The sequence below is a fragment of the Gordionus sp. m RMFG-2023 genome, chromosome 3 (assembly GCF_954871325.1).
Source record: "Gordionus sp. m RMFG-2023 chromosome 3, tfGorSpeb1-WG-v2, whole genome shotgun sequence".
Classification (NCBI taxonomy): Eukaryota; Metazoa; Nematomorpha; class Gordioida; order Chordodea; family Parachordodidae; genus Gordionus; species Gordionus sp. m RMFG-2023.
In genome coordinates, this window is record NC_088777.1 from 647,220 (window position 1) to 666,153 (window position 18,934).

At 26.6% G+C, this 18,934-nt stretch overlaps 3 protein-coding genes across 3 annotated transcripts; 1 reads left to right on the top strand and 2 right to left on the bottom strand.

Annotated features, from left to right (window-relative positions):
• The first annotated feature begins 857 nt into the window (after nt 1-857).
• On the top strand, nt 858-1,668 carry LOC135927240 (histone deacetylase 6-like). Its single transcript, XM_065463192.1, has 4 exons — nt 858-942; nt 984-1,148; nt 1,365-1,493; nt 1,538-1,668. Exons 1-4 carry the CDS (start codon nt 892-894, stop codon nt 1,607-1,609), a joined length of 417 nt encoding a protein of 138 aa, XP_065319264.1. The 5' UTR covers nt 858-891; the 3' UTR covers nt 1,610-1,668.
• Nucleotides 1,669-6,463: 4,795 nt separating this feature from the next.
• Nucleotides 6,464-11,319, bottom strand: LOC135926266 (uncharacterized). Its single transcript, XM_065462072.1, has 3 exons — nt 11,065-11,319; nt 10,777-11,021; nt 6,464-7,149 (listed from the first exon to the last, which is right to left on the bottom strand). The coding sequence occupies exons 1-3, from the start codon at nt 11,209-11,211 to the stop codon at nt 6,723-6,725; spliced, it is 819 nt and encodes a 272-aa protein (XP_065318144.1). The 5' UTR covers nt 11,212-11,319; the 3' UTR covers nt 6,464-6,722.
• Nucleotides 11,320-17,973: 6,654 nt separating this feature from the next.
• On the bottom strand, nt 17,974-18,853 carry LOC135926591 (protein LTO1 homolog). The gene is made up of 5 exons (XM_065462517.1): nt 18,719-18,853; nt 18,570-18,675; nt 18,467-18,531; nt 18,314-18,425; nt 17,974-18,271 (listed from the first exon to the last, which is right to left on the bottom strand). Exons 1-5 carry the CDS (start codon nt 18,781-18,783, stop codon nt 18,152-18,154), a joined length of 468 nt encoding a protein of 155 aa, XP_065318589.1. The 5' UTR covers nt 18,784-18,853; the 3' UTR covers nt 17,974-18,151.
• Nucleotides 18,854-18,934: the final 81 nt, after the last annotated feature.

Genomic DNA, 18,934 nt, shown 5'->3' on the forward strand with positions numbered 1-18,934 from the left:
TAGACCAGTGTCTACATGACAGGATTTTCACTGGATGCAAACCCTTTTCAAAAACCTTTGCCTACCCCCCTAAAAATTTCCGCATCATTATTTTCACCTATTTATTTATTGATACTCTTTTCAAAGAATTTTTAAAGGATAACTTAAATTAATCTATCTCTACAACCAACTATCGATATTTTATGAATATAAAGAATTTATTTTTTAGATAATAAATTCAATTAAAACCTCCATTATTTACAATGAATTTATTATTATGGCACTATGAGCTTGCTAAAATATATAAACCTTTAAATTACATTTAAAAGGTTCGAAAACAATGTGTATGATTGTTTGCAATATATAGATTTGGTCGATGAATTGTATTATTATAATACTATAATAAAAGTGTTAATTTTTACAGCAATAAATTTTGTCCTTCATCTCAAAATTTAATAGATAACCCCCCCCCCCCCCAAAAAAATTTTTTTTTTTATCCTACCCCCGTTAAAGCAGCTTACCCTATACCCCCTCAAAAAAATAGGATGCAAACTGCCCCCCCCCCCAGCTCACGTAGACGCTGTCTTAAACATATATTCAAAAAGATAATTATTGAAACATTTTATGATTTACCGTTTTTAATAATAGTATTCTATCTACCTTTACCTATTAGGCCTATTCAAAAACAAATACTAATAGAATTGTTAGTGTTCGATTTTTTTAAACCAATCATTTGAATAATAAAATAATTATTATTTGATTGGTATGATTACGAATAGTAGATTTTGATAATTTCTCATTTATGATTAAACATTGATTTAATATATGAAAATATGTCATGATCTGTCAAAGATGATAGTTATTATATTTTTCTATAGTAGTAATTGCAGTATATTCTTCTGAAATTTTGAAATGGAAGATAATGAAAATATAGAAGATTCATATATAGCTCAAACAGCTCAAGTTTTTAAATAATTATATTTGCCATTTTAAATAAGTAAAAGGGTTTATTCGCTGTTATACCATTAAATGATTGTCCACATTTACAAGAATTACATACTTCCAACCCATCTGTTTTTGAAAGCCTAGGTGAAGATTTTGATATATCTGCACCATGTGATATTTGTAACGATAGCACCGAAAATTGGATGTGTGTAACATGTCATAAAGTATTTTATTCATTATAAATAAGATTATAATCATAGTGCCATCAGAGTTTAAAACATTCAAAAAAAAAGAATAAATGTATATTTATTGATATTAATAAAGATTAAACTATTCTGCTTACTTATTAAAAGACAAAAATAAAGGGATAAAATATTTTACAAGTTATTTCATTTAATAATATAATTGCTTTATTAACAAATCTATTTTATAAATAAAAGGTATTATGTGGGAGATTTATTAATAGTCATATGCTAGAACATGGACAAACTTTTAATCATGCTTTAACTATCAGTTTATCAGATATCTCCTGTTGGTGCTATGGATGTCAATCATATATACATAATATAGTTAAAATATATAACTTTTTTAACAATATATTATTTTTTTTTAGATTTTAACACCGGTTAAAAATTCTATTCATTACAAAAAATTTGGTGTGGAAATACCAATACAATCTGTTTAATATATTCTCATTTTGTACATAACTTTTTGTGATTTATAAAATATGTATTTAATAAAAAAGAAATCAATATAAAATGATAAAAAAAATTATATCAAAAACACATTGATATAACATGGTGAGTGTCAAAAAAAGTTCCTTAATTTTTATAAATTTGGGACTAATTTTGAGGAGTTTTATATAAATAATATTCTTAAATAGTTATTAATATTTTCATTTTAGAATATTTATTAAATTCTATAAATAGAGTTAAAATTGCTCTCCAAAGATTAATATCAGACCTAAATGAGATAAGAAATGATATAGAATTTTCTAAATTATATGACCACATTGTTGCCCATTTGGCGAAATCTAATATATCATGGCATAGAACAATCTTTGAATTGATAAGTCAAATTAACTTTAATATAAAATTATTGATTATATTCTGTAAGCTATTTTCTGGTGTGTGGTGGGTAAGTTTAGCTGCTCATTCTATGGGCAGGAATAAATGAGTTTTAAAAATTTTTTAAGATTATTGTTAAATTAAAGCCAATATATTACCTAGAGATCTGCAAAAGTAGGGTTATTAACTATAAGTGTGTGAATATTTAATATTTGGGAGAAATGGGCAGAATAGACTAGAGGTCTGCTTTGGACGAGTTTTTGCATGGGCAAGCGGGTTAATTTTTTTTAAAGAATAGGAGGCAGGTTAAGAAAAATATTTTATGGGCGAGCTGGTTAAAAAAATTATAACTTTTATTTGTCATTTAAAATCATTTAAGTAAACAAAAAATAGGCTCATTGAAATTTCCATAATTTTTAATACCAAAGTTCTGATAACTGAGGATGTTGTCAGAAGAAATTAATTAGGTAAAAAAAGATATCGAAAACCTGTTGGAGTTGATTGCATGGAAGCAGGGATGCTAGCCCAGAAAATTTTTGCCTGAGTTCAGTTTAATGTAAAAATAATAGGTGGGTTTTTGGTTCAGGGAAATCATGTTCAGTTTGGGTTTAAGAATTTTTGAATTGATAAAAAAAAATTCTATACTTAAATCATAATTAAAAAACTAGACATAAATTTGGTATAAAAAATTAATTTTTTATTTTATTTATAGGCAAAATATAGTTAAAAATACAAAAGTTTACAAAAACTGCCTTATACATCTTTGTTTAACCATTTTTAAGTTAGATTTTGAGAATTCTTTAAAATAACAATATCCAATCAATAATTTTTGCTTTGACTTGCTCATCTTTCATTTTCCTCTAATTAATAATCTTCGAAAATAAGTTAATAATTAAAAATAAATAGCTTAAATGAATTTAATTGTTCAAAAATTTATTTACACTCTTTGAGAAGAAATTTAAAAAATGGCGTAAATGAATTATGTTGTTTAAAATATATTATCACTTCGCTTTATTGGAAATTCGTAAATATTATAAAATCTCGATTATTAATATAACGCGACCCCGAAAACTACGCGCCCCCTATCTAAGAAGCTCAATTTATAAAAAATAAACGTAGAATCATATAGAGCTTATTAAAAGGTAAAAAAAATTTTTGTGACTAAACTACGTCCCCCCTATCAAACAAGCTTATTCCATAAAAAATTAAAGCATAATCGTATTAAGCTCATCAAAAGGAACCAATAAATGTTAATATTAAGTTTATAAATTTTTATTTCTTTAAAATGAGCTTAATACGATTATGGTTTAATTTTTTATGAAATAAGCTTCTTACCATATTCTGAATCTCCTTGAAAAGTTATACATGATTCTGTATTCATTTTTAAAAAATAATGTATATTCAACGGTGGGGGGGGGCGTAGTTTAGTCAAAAAAAGAAGAAATTAAGTGTTTTTTCCAAATCTCAATAAGTTATAAACTGAATATTAACATCTTTTGATTCCTTTTAATAAGCTTAATAGGACTATCCTTTAATTTTTTATGAATTAAGCTTGTTTGATAGGGAACGCGTAGTTTAGTCCAAAAAAAAATTTTGTTTTTTCAAAAGCCTACTAAGGTTATAAAAAGTTTTAAAATATAATATTTTTTCTTTTTATAACTTTTAATAAGCTCTATATGATTCTACGTTCATTTTTTATAAATTAAGCTTCTTTCATAGGTAGGCGCGTATCTTAGTCAACCCACCCACGTTTTGTTCTCCAAGTTCGGTTCGAATCCCTGCAAGAAGAATATAACATCAACATGGATTAAAATCTGATCTTAACCATCTCCTCAGAAGCAAAGAGAATTCAATTAAAGATTATTAAATTATAAAGGCAATGTTATATAGATAGCATTTACATAAAAATTAAACGGGAAGATTTGGCCGTTACAGAGAAGATTACCTAATTAGTGAAAGCTTTCGACTAGAATTTTGTAAAATGTTTCGATATAAATAAGAAATTTAGCAATTGTTGACTTTTTAAAATCGTTAAATCTATATGTATATGTTTGAAAAACAAACTAGATCAATATAAAGTCATACTTTTATGGATATAAAAATAACAAAATCAATTTTTAAACGTAATGATAACCAATGAAATAGATTAAAATAATGGCTCACTAACTATTAAGGCATGTCTAGGTTTATCAATACCTCAACACTAATGACAACAAAATATTTGATAAATCTTAATGTAACGAGTTTTTATACTAATTTAGCAAGATTTAATATTGAATATCCTAATTTGGTGGAAACGACGAGAAAAAGATTTATCAAAGCTTTAATAATTTTTATAGCTAATAATGGCGATTTAAAATATTCGGACCGACCAGGGTATTTTTAAGAAAATTAAAACACGGCCCAACCGGTTTAACCCGAGCCCGCAGGTCTCTGATATAAATAATACAGTAAATTCGCAAAAAATTTAAACGCAAGTCATCTTATATGATCGCATTACAAATCAGCAGAGTTGTTAAAGGATCTAGATATAAAAATGTGGTATCTGTATCTAGATAGATTTTTGATTAAATAATCTGTATCTAGATATTATTTTAGACGTTGTATCTGTATCTAGATCCATTTAAAAATGATCTTTTAACAACTCTGCAAATCAGTATAGATATCAAACAGAATTTGATTTATAAAAACGATTGTAGTTAGAAATAGAATGCCATAGAGAACATATTAAAGAGCCTTCATTGATAATAGGAGAAAAAAAGTTAGATGGATATTAAAAATGCGATTGTCAGAAAATCTGTGCAAAAAAATATAACATGCTAGGTTAGACATTTTGTAAAATTTTTACTAGCTGGGGCTGGGCAAAAAATTTAAAAAGAGTAATGAAGAGTCTATGTTGGCAAAGAAATATATAAAAAAAAACCTCTTTTAGTGTTTAACAGAGTTGTTAAGGTATATATATACAAAAATGTGGTATCTGTATCAAGATATACTTTTATAAAAAGTTTCTATAATCTGGATAATACTAATTTTAAGAGGTATCCGTATTTTCGATATAATTTTATCATTATTTTTTCATATTAAAAATAATAATATTCGAAATTAAATTCATTAAATATTATCTCCCAAGTTTATTTCATCACAAACACAAACCAGACAATTTTTTTCAAAGCAATGAATGACGATAACACGATACAACTTTAATTGATGATTTATTAAAGTTTCCAATTGATTGTAAACAGAAAAATTATAAAAAAATTAATCAAATAGTTTTATACCAGATTTTTATGAACACTCCTTTTAGAGGAATAAATATTTCTATTTATTTGACACAGTGTAACGATATCATATTTTTAAAAAAAATACAGATCAGACTAGCCCTGGCTTTTAGGCCCGACCCTAAAATTGTTATTCATAAAATGTATCTGCAGTCAAGTGCCACGGTGGAAGGACTTTTTAGTTTGACTAAAAATGTTCTCTATAGATAAACGGGTGTTGCTTTAACGATAAAATTTTGAGAATCTTTTAATTATTAAAATCGAACAAATTATTAGCCTTATAATAATTATATATTTTGAATAAGTATTATTTAAAATATAACAAATTAATTATTATTTATCACCTACTAATTAAAAATTTCATTAAAATTTGAAAATTAATGTTTTTTTTCATTTTAATTATTACATTTTGTTGCGTGGATGAAAATTAGTGTTGTTAAATGCTCGTTTTGAGCCGTATTTTTAAAACGGCTAACTCCAATATTTTAACCAGAAAAATATTGCCTAATCCACGTGATTACGGTAATATATGTAGGAACCTTTGTTCCTTCTATGATCAAAATCTTCAGGACTGCGTAATATTTTTCTGGATGAAGTATCGAGTTAGCCGGTTTTAAAAATCGGCTCAAACCGAGCCGTTTAACAACACTAGATGGAAATACTAATTCAATAAAATAAAATTTTAAAGCTCACTTTTAAACTTTAACAATAGAATCCTAAATTTAACGACCCCTCACATAATTATAAATTAAAATGTATTCATACTTCGATACATTCTTTAAAAAAAATGTAACGCTAAGCAGTTACATTTTAGGCGATGTATCTGTATTCATTAGAAAAAGCATTTTTTTTTAAACAATTTGGGGTAATTAATCGAAACTTAATTCTTTGCATATATATATATATAAAATTTGCTTTATCTCTCCTTAAATCATAAATAATCAAAAAATATTTTGATTGTTTGACATGTTGACTTCTTACTATAATATAGCCTCGAAGAGTGGGGGACAGAAATATATTATTATTAATATTTCAAAGCCACTTTTTTTAAGCTCAAATATTTAATATCCTTTTTTCTTCTTCTCGTGACCTTAATTTATTATTTAAAATTTTTTTTTTTACAATTTTGATAAATAAAAATTTATAAAAAATATTATTTTTTTTTAAAATAAATTCGTAAAAATGTCCATTGGTCGTAATAGTTTTTTTCCTTATGAAGACATTATTATTATTATTTTATAGCACATAAATAAAAAAATATTTTAAATATAAATAAATAATTAAGAATAAGTCGGCTTAAAGTTGTGTGTTATATAAAAAAAATATATTTAATCGATAAAAAAAAAAAGACTATAAATTAATACGAGAGCGACTTTATAGATTTTTCCCATTAATCTTTTCTTTTTAAAAAAAAACCTTCAAAAAGGTACGCTAAAACCGATGAGCTTATTCGTCATAATTCGATCATTTCGGAGAGATTATCATCGTCGCATTTTTCCGGACCGCTCTTAGCTAAGGGGTGGAAAAAATTGGAGAGGAGAGATGACGAGGAGCCCTTGAATCCGCCAAAACTTTTCCCGTTCCTGACTACGATGGAAGGGGAGGTTTGGTCTTGGTTCGGGGGCATCTTGGCCTTACCGTGCGAAGACGCGCTCGTGTCATTAGTCTCGATGACGTGAGCGTTGTGAGAGAGAGGGTTCCATTTCGATGATTTGTTCAAATTTTCGGCGGACGAGTACTTGACGACGGATTGTTGATTCCAACATGGCGGTGTTTGATTGCAGTACCGGTTGAGTTCGGGTCCCATCAAATTGCGACGCGTTTCGTAAAGCGTAAAGTAGTTGGGATTAAGGGGGTGAGGGTTGGGAGGTGTAGGTGAGCTATGAATAACGGTTCAAATAAAATTTTTGTTAAAGAGATTGTGCAAAGCTGTTTTTATATTCATTCAAATTTTTTGGAAAGCTAATGTATTTTAAAAGGAATGGCTAACTCAATATTTTAGCCAGACAAATATTGCCGGAACCTCAAGACTTCGCGAATAGATCTCCAAACTTTTCTGCCACCTATGATCAAAATCTTCAGGTTTGCGCGTTACTTTTCTGGATAAAATATTGAGTTGTCGTTCAACACTAGTTGGCACCTTACTTTTGAAAAGCGCAGGCGCCTTAAGATAATCGTACCTCATGTTATCGAACAGCTGGATTTAACCGGCTTTAAAATTAAGATTTTCAGGCCAAATTTTATAAAAAAGAAAGCCTCGTTATTTCGTTTAAATAAGGTCCGACCTTTCTGTAATATATGAGCAAAGATTCCAGACTTGAGGTGATACTTCTCGCATAATATATTGGGTAAGCCATTTTAAAAAAAAAAATAAATCTAGCATTGCTTTTTAAAAGCAAATATTCAAAAAAAAAAATTGAATATAAAAAAATAATTTGAGGAAGAAAATATGCAGAAAATAATCATGGCATGATAGATTAAATCTATATAAAAACGAGAATAAATTATTTTTGCATACAAATAAGCAAATTTATATATATATAATAATATTAATATATATATTAAAAAAAAATTATTGCCAAAAATACAAACTGATAAATGTAATGATGTTTTTTTTTGTGCAAATAAGTTTTAATTATATTCGGAAGAAGAAGAAAAAAAAATAGATTTTAATCTTAATTGGATCTAATAAAAGTCTGATATTTTATCTTCAGAAATGTTTCATCGAAGCCATCCTTATCATTCTCTTGAATGGGCTGTCCTGGTTCCACTGAAAGTTTCTCGTTGTTTTTAAAAATAATTCTTTAAAAGCGGATAAACTTTTTACTTACAAGAAGATTTCGCTCGTTACCTTTGTAATTCTTCGCAGGAGTTCAAGAACATCGATTGATCATTCTGCGTTAAACATGGTGGCTTCCAATCGATCATTTACTATAAGCGTTTAAAATTGGCTCATTTTCACATGGGCCCTTAGTGAGTGAGAATATCGTTTACAAACCAGTTGCGTCGTCATAGAATTTGTTAGAATTGGACATTATGGGCCAGACAAGGAGTTCTTCTTAAATTTGTTTTTATTTTATTTAATCCTACTTTCTTATTCAGTCGCGTCGTCATACCCAGTGAGCTAAATTATGTTTGCATCTTCCATGAATTCGGCATTTCGTGGTAAATTGCTAATGCGTTCTGAGGTGGTTGATTTTCATTATAGTTGGTCACATTACATGCATAAATAATATGTCTAGTTAAGAATATGGGCCTATCTGAACCAGATTATCCAGATTTGGCCCCAAGACTAACGAAACATGCATCTACTGTATCCTTTAAAAAGATTTGTGCGATTTCTTTGTTTGGAATATTTGGATAGGCTTTATATGTTTATTCATTTGCAGATTCTTCCTCTTCCATCGTTCCCTCAATTTAGAATCGATCAGGGTTATTAAATTTGATTCAGATTAAAGAAAATAATGGTGATTTACTTATATATATTCTTCTGAACTAGTTTAAATATCAATCATACACATTCTACAGGTTTCTAGTCCATTCGGGAATAAGGAATTTGAAAAGATCTGAGGGAATTGAGGATTATCGATCCAAAAACATTTAGAAAATAAAACTGAGTTACAAACAAAATGAAAACTAGATGTTACGATTTAAGCGTGATAGTCAAGTTTTTGGAAAAATCTGAAACTTATGCCAAATCATTAAGTATGGCTTTATTAGAACATTTCATTGATTTATTCTGTTTGACCAATGGTTGAGAAGGAGAAAAATAATCAGTAAAAAATAAAAGAAATTGTCAAAATTAAATAATATAGTAGTTATAATTATTTGGTTTACAATAATATTTAGTGCGAACCAAATACAAACTGTGATATCAAGCCTTAAGTGTAAAGTCATCCAAAGATATGGAAGCATTTATCCCTGGCATTTATATCAATAATCAGGGTGTATTCTAATATTATTTAAGTGCTTCAATTGGTAGATATTTTAAAGAAAAACATTTTGGGTAGAATAAAAATAAATTGCCAAGATTGACATCATGTTAGAAGGGAAATTTATAGAAGCAAATGAACAATATGTAAAGCAGATTTAGTACCTGCTAATTCAACAATCAGTTTTTCGAATCAATATATTAAAACCAGATATAAGCGGAATAAAAACTATGGCAAACCTTAGTCTGCTGAGTCCTAAATATCAAATTTTAATCGATTCAGAAAATCAATTACGTTTAAATAGATAAAAATTTTCCCCAATTCAAAATATTTATAAATTTAAAATTCTAACGAGTTTTATAAATTTTGCTTGTTACTTTCAGTTTTTTAATGAATATAACAATATAAATTATATTATCAAATTTAAAATTAATTTAAAAAAAAAATTTTCAGGGTGTTATGTGGAACCCCCTTTGTCTACATCAATAAGTCAATACAACTGAGATATATTACCAATTTAAAAAAAAAACAATTTAATTTATTAAACAGGAACAAAACTTAGTAACTATTTTAATCAATTTATCGCTCAAATGTAGGCTTAAAATATAATAATTTATCTGTGTTAATGATCATTTGTATATCAGCCACTGAGTGGTATCAGTTAAAATTGAATGTATCGACTGATATCATATAGGCCTAATATAAATAAAAATTTGTTAATCATTGATATGTATATAATATCATCATCTAAAATAAAAGAATTCTATATTATATCTATAAAATAAAACTATTTATATTCAAATATCTGATTTTACCAGAATTCCATCATGTTTACCCTATGAATTTCAAGCAATTTTACCATTAACTTTTGAACTTAATATAATTTATATCTATTTTCCCATATATTTTTATATAAGTTATAAAGAAATCAAAGATTAAGTCTACAATTAATAAGATAAGTATTCTAAACATTTCGGAATATATTTTTGGTAAAATCAGATTTTTAAATTTAAAAAAAATTCACTTAAAACATAATTGCTAACATATAAAATTTTAACCAAGCTTTATAAAGCTAAATCATATAATTTAAAATTAGGGATTTCCAAGATATATTAGACAAGTACAATATTTTCAAAACAAAAATCAAATTCGATATTATTTATTTCTAATAAAAAATTAATATGAGGAACTAAAATTAAATATATTAGTAAATGTATTTTAAAAAATAATATTCATAAAAAATATGTAATAAAAAAAGGAATTTAAAATATTTAACAAATCAGATTTAGCCAAAACATTGCCAATATTTTAAATAAAAAAAAATAGGAGAAAAAGCAAAATAAATTTAATTAATTGTGGAAGGTGGTTTTTAGAAAATATTAATTTTTTTATGATCCTGGTTGAAAGATAAATTGTAATAAAAACTAATCTAAATATGGAATCTTATGAATTAAAATAGGAAAATATCTGATAAGATGGAAATTTGTAGATTGACAAAGTTCCATTTAAAAGTTTTTAACTATAAATATCAATTTATTCAATTATAACTACCATGAATTATATAAATAATTTTACTTTTTTGTTAAGTAATCATCTTTTATGGAATTATTTGTATATATAGGATTATTTGGTATATGATTTTTGAAAATTGGTGGGTTCCCATTGGAGGAATGATTTTCTAGTGATTTATTTAGATATTGAGATTTTTCCTCAATTGAATTAAATATAACATCTTTAGTGGGCATAGGAATTTTTAGCGCTTTATTTATATATAATGCATCATTTGTCCATATCCTATTTATTCTCTTCAATTCATCCATCTAATCAAGTATTAAATAGAGATGTATAATAAAAAATTAATACTGCAATATCATGTTTGAGAGCAATGCCTTGAAGGGTATCTCCATTACAGACTAGATATTCAACGAAGGATTTTTTAATACAATTCTTACGCATAGTTCCATACGAATTTGGGCGTACATTCTTAATAGAAAGTTTTTCAAAGTCCATGTCATTCTTATTGTGACAACCCGTGTAACCAAAAAGTCGTCGATAGATTATCTTTTTCTTGCATCAAGTGACTACTATAAAAAATAAGACGCATGAAGATAGTTATCATGTTAGCGAAACTGGAATGGTTGTTAACTGACATATGTTGACATTATACAATATATTTTGATTTTCAGTGTTAATTAAATTTATATTTTTAAAATAAAGAATAGTAATATATTAGATTGCATACTGATATAAAACAATGACGAAACACTAAGTGTAATATTAGGTATATGAAAACAAGAGCTTTTTTGTTTTTATTAGCCAAATCATAAAAAAATTATATATCATAGAAATTTGCTATTTCTGAGTAAAATGCTCAAACATTAAATAATAAAATCTTCCTATATTTTTTATAATTGAAAACCAAAATGGAATGATAGATTTGACTCATGTTCATTATAATTTAAATTTCTATTCTTTAAAGATGAATAACTGCATTAGCAGGTTATGATATTTTTGTCATATTAAAAAAAATGATCTACCATTTTTTATCATTTATATTTAAATTTCTTAAGCTAGGGATATGTATATCATAATTTCACGATTGTAAATGACATGTGCTTGCTACATCACCATATGTAAATTTTTAAAAATTCACCTTGAATTTCTCTTAAAAGTAGCTAAAAAACTAATCAAATAATTAATTATTGGTATTCATACGATTCGATTCGAAAATTTTAAAGTTTTTATATTGAATTCATGTTCTAAAAAAAACTCTTTTACTTCCTCAATATTGTGGTAGTTGTTAGCGGAAAGTGAAGCATTAATAATTAATTGATTCTTTTTAAAATTTATGAAGTGACTACTATTACAATTAAGAAGGTATCATTAATAATGTAGAATTAGGTTGGTAGATAGTAATTTTTGAGGGGGGGGGGGGGGTTGCATCCAGTGAATATCCTGCCATGAAGACCCTGCCACTATGAAACCATTACACAAATAAAGAAAATAAAGGAACTAAATCTACACTTTCTGCATCTCGAGTCCATTATTATTCTTTACTTTGTTTTACTCGAATTGGTAAATTATAAATACCTTGTTTTTATATTTTATTCACTTGAAACTGGTCCTCGCCTGTTTTAAGGATGGCCGATGTGTATTAAATCTTTACAAAAATACTTTAGTTGTTTTCTCTTGTTGGACAACAAGATTGTTGCTCCCCAAAGTTTACTATATAAAAGAGAAAAATATGTTAATCTTGATGTAAATATTATGATGCATTTTATTTTTGTCAAATTTGATTTACTTATAATTCTTTTGATATTTACGATCATGGCGACCATATTAATTAAATAAAATTCACTATTTTGCTGAATAACCAACGTGCGATAAATAAAATGTTGTCTACTTCATTCAGTGCTCCGCGACTGGAGTTGGGTACGATGACTAAATTGCCCACATAATCTGGTCCACCAGTCCTACCCTCCAAATTCTGGGCTATCTAACTCAGTCGATCCCCCCCTCCCCGATGGTTGAACAATCAACGTTCTTAGCTTTAATTATTTCAGTAATATAAATTCAGTTTAAATTATGTTAAAGGTAAATAGAATTGACGAGGATCTGAATGAAGATTCTTACGAAGATGAAAATTTTATTTTGTATAAATTCGTATAGGATATTTTTGTAAATAAAGATCATTGTTTAAATTTCATAAATTAAAATTTATTAAATATAATACATCCCTCTCATTCTCTGCGCCAGTTGAACGTGTCGCTATGCTAAAAGCGCTTTATCGGATTAAAATTTTAAAGAGTCAATTGCTAAAAATAAATAAAAAATAATTACACAAATAAATTATTTTCCAATTTTGTTTATCTATGCGGAAAAAATGAATATAAAGAAAATTTACATAAAATATTTCGTATTTTTAAGTAATAAGTTACTTTTTTTTCGAATAGAAAGTAAAGAGTTACTTATTTTACAAGGTAAAGAGTAACGGTAAAATGTTCATTTTTTCATATGTAACTATTTTATTTTTAGAAATAACGTTTATGGCATACTAATTATTACCAATCTTGCACAATATGAATAAAATTTTACCATTCTTGTAATCAATATTCATTACTTATGTGCTATTTGATATGTAATTATATCAACAATCTTAATAAGAGTAACTTATTAATTAACCTATAACCCATTCAGGGAGGATAATATGAAGCGGAAACCACTTACAAAATATTAAATTAAACTTAAGTGCAATATATTTTTTATTGTAATATTTAGAATAGAATGCCCCATTTTTTATATTATTTAAAAAACATACAAAAATTGCATATTATTAAAAATTAATTAATATATTCTTAAGGTTATCACTTGCAACTGAACCTATCAATAATATAAAATTAAATATATTTTAATTATTTTAATTTGCTATTTAAACAGGAATTAATCAAATTGGCATTTTTTATTTGTAAAATTACTAATGTTAAAAAAGATAAGATTTTATAATTTTTAAAGCTATTAAAATTAGTAATCTTGATGATTATGAAGGTGCAATCTATGCAATTTTGCACTTCATCATAAAAAAAAATTCTAAGGCCTCCTGATATCGCTGAAGGGTCATGCCATGTCAAATCGATCACGATTCGGTCGACCACTTTTAAAATTGTTAAAATTTTCTGGAATTATTTTGATAGGTAAAAGAGTGAGAAAGCCGTTTATTTTAGCTCGCTAGCACACCTGGTTCTCGAGATAAAGGGGCTCAAAGGTACAAAAAAGAGCCACTTTGGAATCTGTAAAAATTTTAAAATGCTTATATCTCAAAAATTATTTATAGTAAATAATATTATAATAAATCATTTTGTAGGTAAAGAAATTCTCTATTGGGCTAATAAAGAAAAATAAATATTGGCGCCATTATAGGATTTTAACATCCGGTTTACCTAAATTGCTTTACCTGTATTTTTAAGCAAAATAGTGAGTTTGTTTTCGAATTTTTTTCATTGCTTTTTATTTAGACACTTTTGCTTATTATATATACAATATCAAAACCTTGGCGACGACTCCAAAAATTGATAAAATAAATGGATGGCGCTTTATGAAATTACGGATTATGGTTAAAATTTTGCTGCTAACTTATGATTAACCAAATATTTTCACTTTTTATACTAAAAATTTTGATTTTTTATTAAATATACTAATTAACTGAGTAGCAGAGTGGGTAGTGTTGTTAAAAAGTCGAGTTCACCAGACTCCGACTCAGAGTCTCGAGTCGTTAGTCGAATATGTCGACTAACACTCAAACTCAAGTCGTGAACTCAAGTCGACTCGAGTCGTGAACTCAAGTCGACCCAAGTCGTGAACTCAAGTCGACTCGAGTCGTGAACTCAAGTCGACCCAAGTCGTGAACTTAAGTTCTTAAAATATTCGTCCTCTAGTCGACTAGAGGACGAATATTTTATGAACTTGAGTCGACTAGAGGACGAATATTTCAGATATATTATTATTGATATTTGTTGTTATTTACTTTTTACTTTAGATCCAACTTGAGTTGTGAATACAAAATATATAGTTATCGACTAGAGGACGAATAGTTCTCTGAACTTGACTCGTCAATTTAAGTTTTTTTCTGCTTTTTACATTTTTTACTTGACACTTCTAATTTGAATTGTGAAAACTGAAAAGAATTATATAAATGAGTCTACTATATGATGAATATTCCAAATTAGTTATTATGAAAATATTTTTTGTTTTTATATTTTTTACTTTAGACTTCCAACTTGAGTCTTGACGTGAATAAGAATTATATATTTAAAGTTGAGTCGACTAGAGGAAGAAAAGTTCTATGAACATGAGTCGACTAGAGGACGAATATTTTTAATATTATTAATTAAGATATTTTTTGTTTTTACAATTTTTACTTTAGACTTCCAGTTGAGTCGTGAATACATATATAGTTGGGTAGATTAGAGGACGAATAGTTCAAATTAATTGTTATTATTTAAGATTCTATTATTTACATTTTTGTACTTAATAATTTCAACTTGAGTCGTCAATTTGTGTCGACTAGAGGACGAATATTTTAAATTAATTATTAGATATTTGATCTGTTATTTACATTTTATTACTTAAGACTTCCAACTTGAATTATGAATACCAATTATTTACTTCATTAACTTATTCCTCATTTTACTTGATCAAATAAATTTATTAACATTTTTTGATTGAATACTCAAAAAAAATCTTATCTACATTTATTTGATTGAATAATATTCTCAAATAATAAAATATTTTGCAGGTATCTGAATATTTTGAAATTATATCTCAACCATATTTTGAATTTTATATAAGACAGACATGTGATAATAATCAAAACTATGAGATGACGGGTGAATCTTCTTTAGCATTCCTCCTCATCTGTATTTAATATATATTAAGTATATTTATAGTCCCTCTTTTAGGTAATTATTTTATTTAGTCATTAATGGTTAATAACTATTAAAATATTTTAATAATATCAAATGTACTTGTCCAAGATACATATATAAAATTAGAAGAAAAAAATAAATATACGTGTTTAAAAAATAGCGATAAAATTAAACAAATCTGGCCAGAAAGTTCGTACTTAATTCTGAACTATGATAGGACATAGCGAAGCGATACTATTAAATCTAGACATACTGACACATTTAATGAAGGTGTCATGACTGGTCTGTTGTTTTGAATCCTCTTTTTCTAATACCGGAAATTATTTTAAAACTCAAAAAATAGAAGATTTATTATATTTAGTGGGCATATGCCCATTAGACACTTAATAATGTAACAAATTTCCAATAATAAATATCTTTCATATAATTTTTTTAATTTTTAGGGTATCTACAATTTCATCGAATTTTTCATCATTTGATCAAGATAATGGTATAATTTTAGTCATTAATACTTTTTTTTCTTCGAATATTTCTTTTCACATAAGCCTTTTCCCATAATGAGAGATTCCCCATTTGATTGTAGGGATATATTAATGTTATCAATAGCCTCTTGGTTAATTATATGAAGGGGAGAATCAATATCTACAATGTCATTTGAAGTATAAGGAATGTTTGCTAATTTTTATCGCCATGAAGAGCATATTAACATATCTAAATTGAATGGTAAATTTTTGGGGGTCATCCAGGGTAGAATCTTTCTTAGATTCTCGCGATAATAAGCATGTCTCTGAAGATTAAATGGGTTGCAACATCTTAATATTTGGTACGTCCATCTGTGATATAGAATAAAATTTTAATTGATACCTAGAATACATGTTTTTGCACTCTCCAAATCCAGATTATTATTGGTAGACAGACGATGAAATTAATCTGAACTGACAGGTTAAAATTATTTCGCAGAAAGAGAGATCGTTTTAAACAATTTATTTTGTAAAATATAATCGAATATATGCCTAATTAAATATTCGTTTTTACTGGAGCTGTTATATATTATCGAGCTAATAAGTCATTCGCTCGCTATAGTAGCAAAGTAGAGATCTAAAAAATGTAAAACATTTTAAGGATAGTGGGAGGGGGGAGGAGGGCAGAGCTGGAAAATTTTATCACAATTTTTATAAACGTATCAATATTTTCATTTTCCTTAAGAATAATATTTTTTAACCATTAGCGCCATCTACTTTTTTCTTCAATTTTTGGCAAAAATTTATATTTCGGAAAAGTCGATAGCGTCGCCATGGTTTTGACATAGTATATATATTTATAAAAGGTTTCTAAATAAAAAGCAAAAAAAAAAATTTGAAAACAAAATCACTATTTTGCTTAAAAATACAGGTAAAGCAATATAGGTAAACCGGATGTTAAAAGCCTATAATGGCGCCAATATTTATTATTCTTTGTTAGCCCATTAGAGAATTTCTTTACCTACAAAATTATATATTATAATTTTTTTACTACAAATAGTTTTTGAGATATAAGCATTTTAAAAATTTTACAGATTCCAAAGTGGCTCTTTTTTGTATCTTTGAGCCCCTATATCTCGAGAACCGGGTGTGCTAGCGAGCTAAAATAAACGGCTTTCTCATTCTTTTACCTATCTAAATAATTCCAGAAATTTTTAACAATTTTAAAAGGGGTCGGTCGAAAGTGCCTTTTTTGATCGATTTGACATGGAATGGCCCTGAAGGAGGTGGTATCCCTATGATATCTCTTTTTTTAAAATTTGCCCAATTTATTTATATAGATATATAAAAAATAAAAAAAAAACTTTTATTATAACAAAAAGAAAAAATTATTAACACGTTTTTGCGCCAAAGAGTTAAATCCTTATTTACCAGCTACCATGATAATCTGTCAGTCATCTTTAACTATTTCAGAATTTTTATTTTTATAAAACTAAAAAAAATTGACTGCTGGTGGCATCAAACTGATACTTCCCCTCATGGCCAAAAAAGTTATATCATTGCACCCCTGATTTAAACCTTTGGAACTAGGATGTAAAAGTATTCTGATTAGGAATATATTTAAAAAGGGTAGTTCATGTTCCTAAAATTTTGCAAAATAGATTTAGCCCTAATCAGTCTTTAACTTAAAATCATATATACCAAACTGATTATCGAAATTTTAATTAATAGCTATTTATAATATGCAAAAAGGTAAAAGACAATATTTGGTTAATTTTAAAAGCTAGCAAATTCAAATGTCATTTTTGAGCTAGTAACATTAATATATAAATAAGAGATTCAAACTAAAGCATAAAACATTAATTCATTTATTTGCAAGAATATTCCTATAAGATATTTAAACAAGTAAATATATAAACAAATTACATTAGATATTTTCTCATATTATATTAAATAAAATTATAAATCTTTTAAAATTTATATACATTTTAAATATATTGAGAATATAATAAATTAAATATTGTTTTATAATTATTGTGCGTCTTTTAAATATATTACTAATGATTATCAAAAAGATAAATCTTTAAACATATCTTCTGTATATTTAAGATCATGACCAAAATCAGGCATATGATTTTTAAATGAGGTTTTTAAATTTGTATTATCTTTCAAAATAATTTTATAAACCTTTTGAAAGATGTCTATTAAAATAAATATTATTATAATTACTTGTTTATATTTTTGTCTAATTTCACTGATGGTGATTTGCTTTGAAGAACCTTCTGAAGATGCAAGGGCATTTTCTATGAGTTTTAATAAATCTTCCACAAACTTTATTTTTCTTAAATTAATTTAAATTGAAATTATATAAAATCTAATAACTTGGCTGACTCTTTGTGCCTATTAAATATTAAATGGGTATATAATGTACCATAATATTCTCCAAGCTAAATAAAGATTTATAAAATTATTAAATATGAGAGACTTCTTCGCCAATCTCCTTTCCTTTCCTATAGCCATCAATTAAACCATTTTTAAATCCTTCATCTTTGCCACGAATTGTGCCTTCTTGATATCCTTTATCATAATTTCTTTTTTTAAATTTATTTAATTTTAAATTAATATTAGTTTTACATTTCTTCCGATAAAAATATATTATCAAAGGCAACATCTATATCAACTATATCTTCAGAACTCATTTACTCCTTCCCAGCCAACCTGAAATTTTAGTTTTTGATACCTTATATGCAAATTATCGAAAATGAATATTTTGGAATTTTAATCCTAGAATCGGAACGGTAATCATAATAAATGTTAAAAAAATTTTTGAAGGATTACAGTATTAAAATA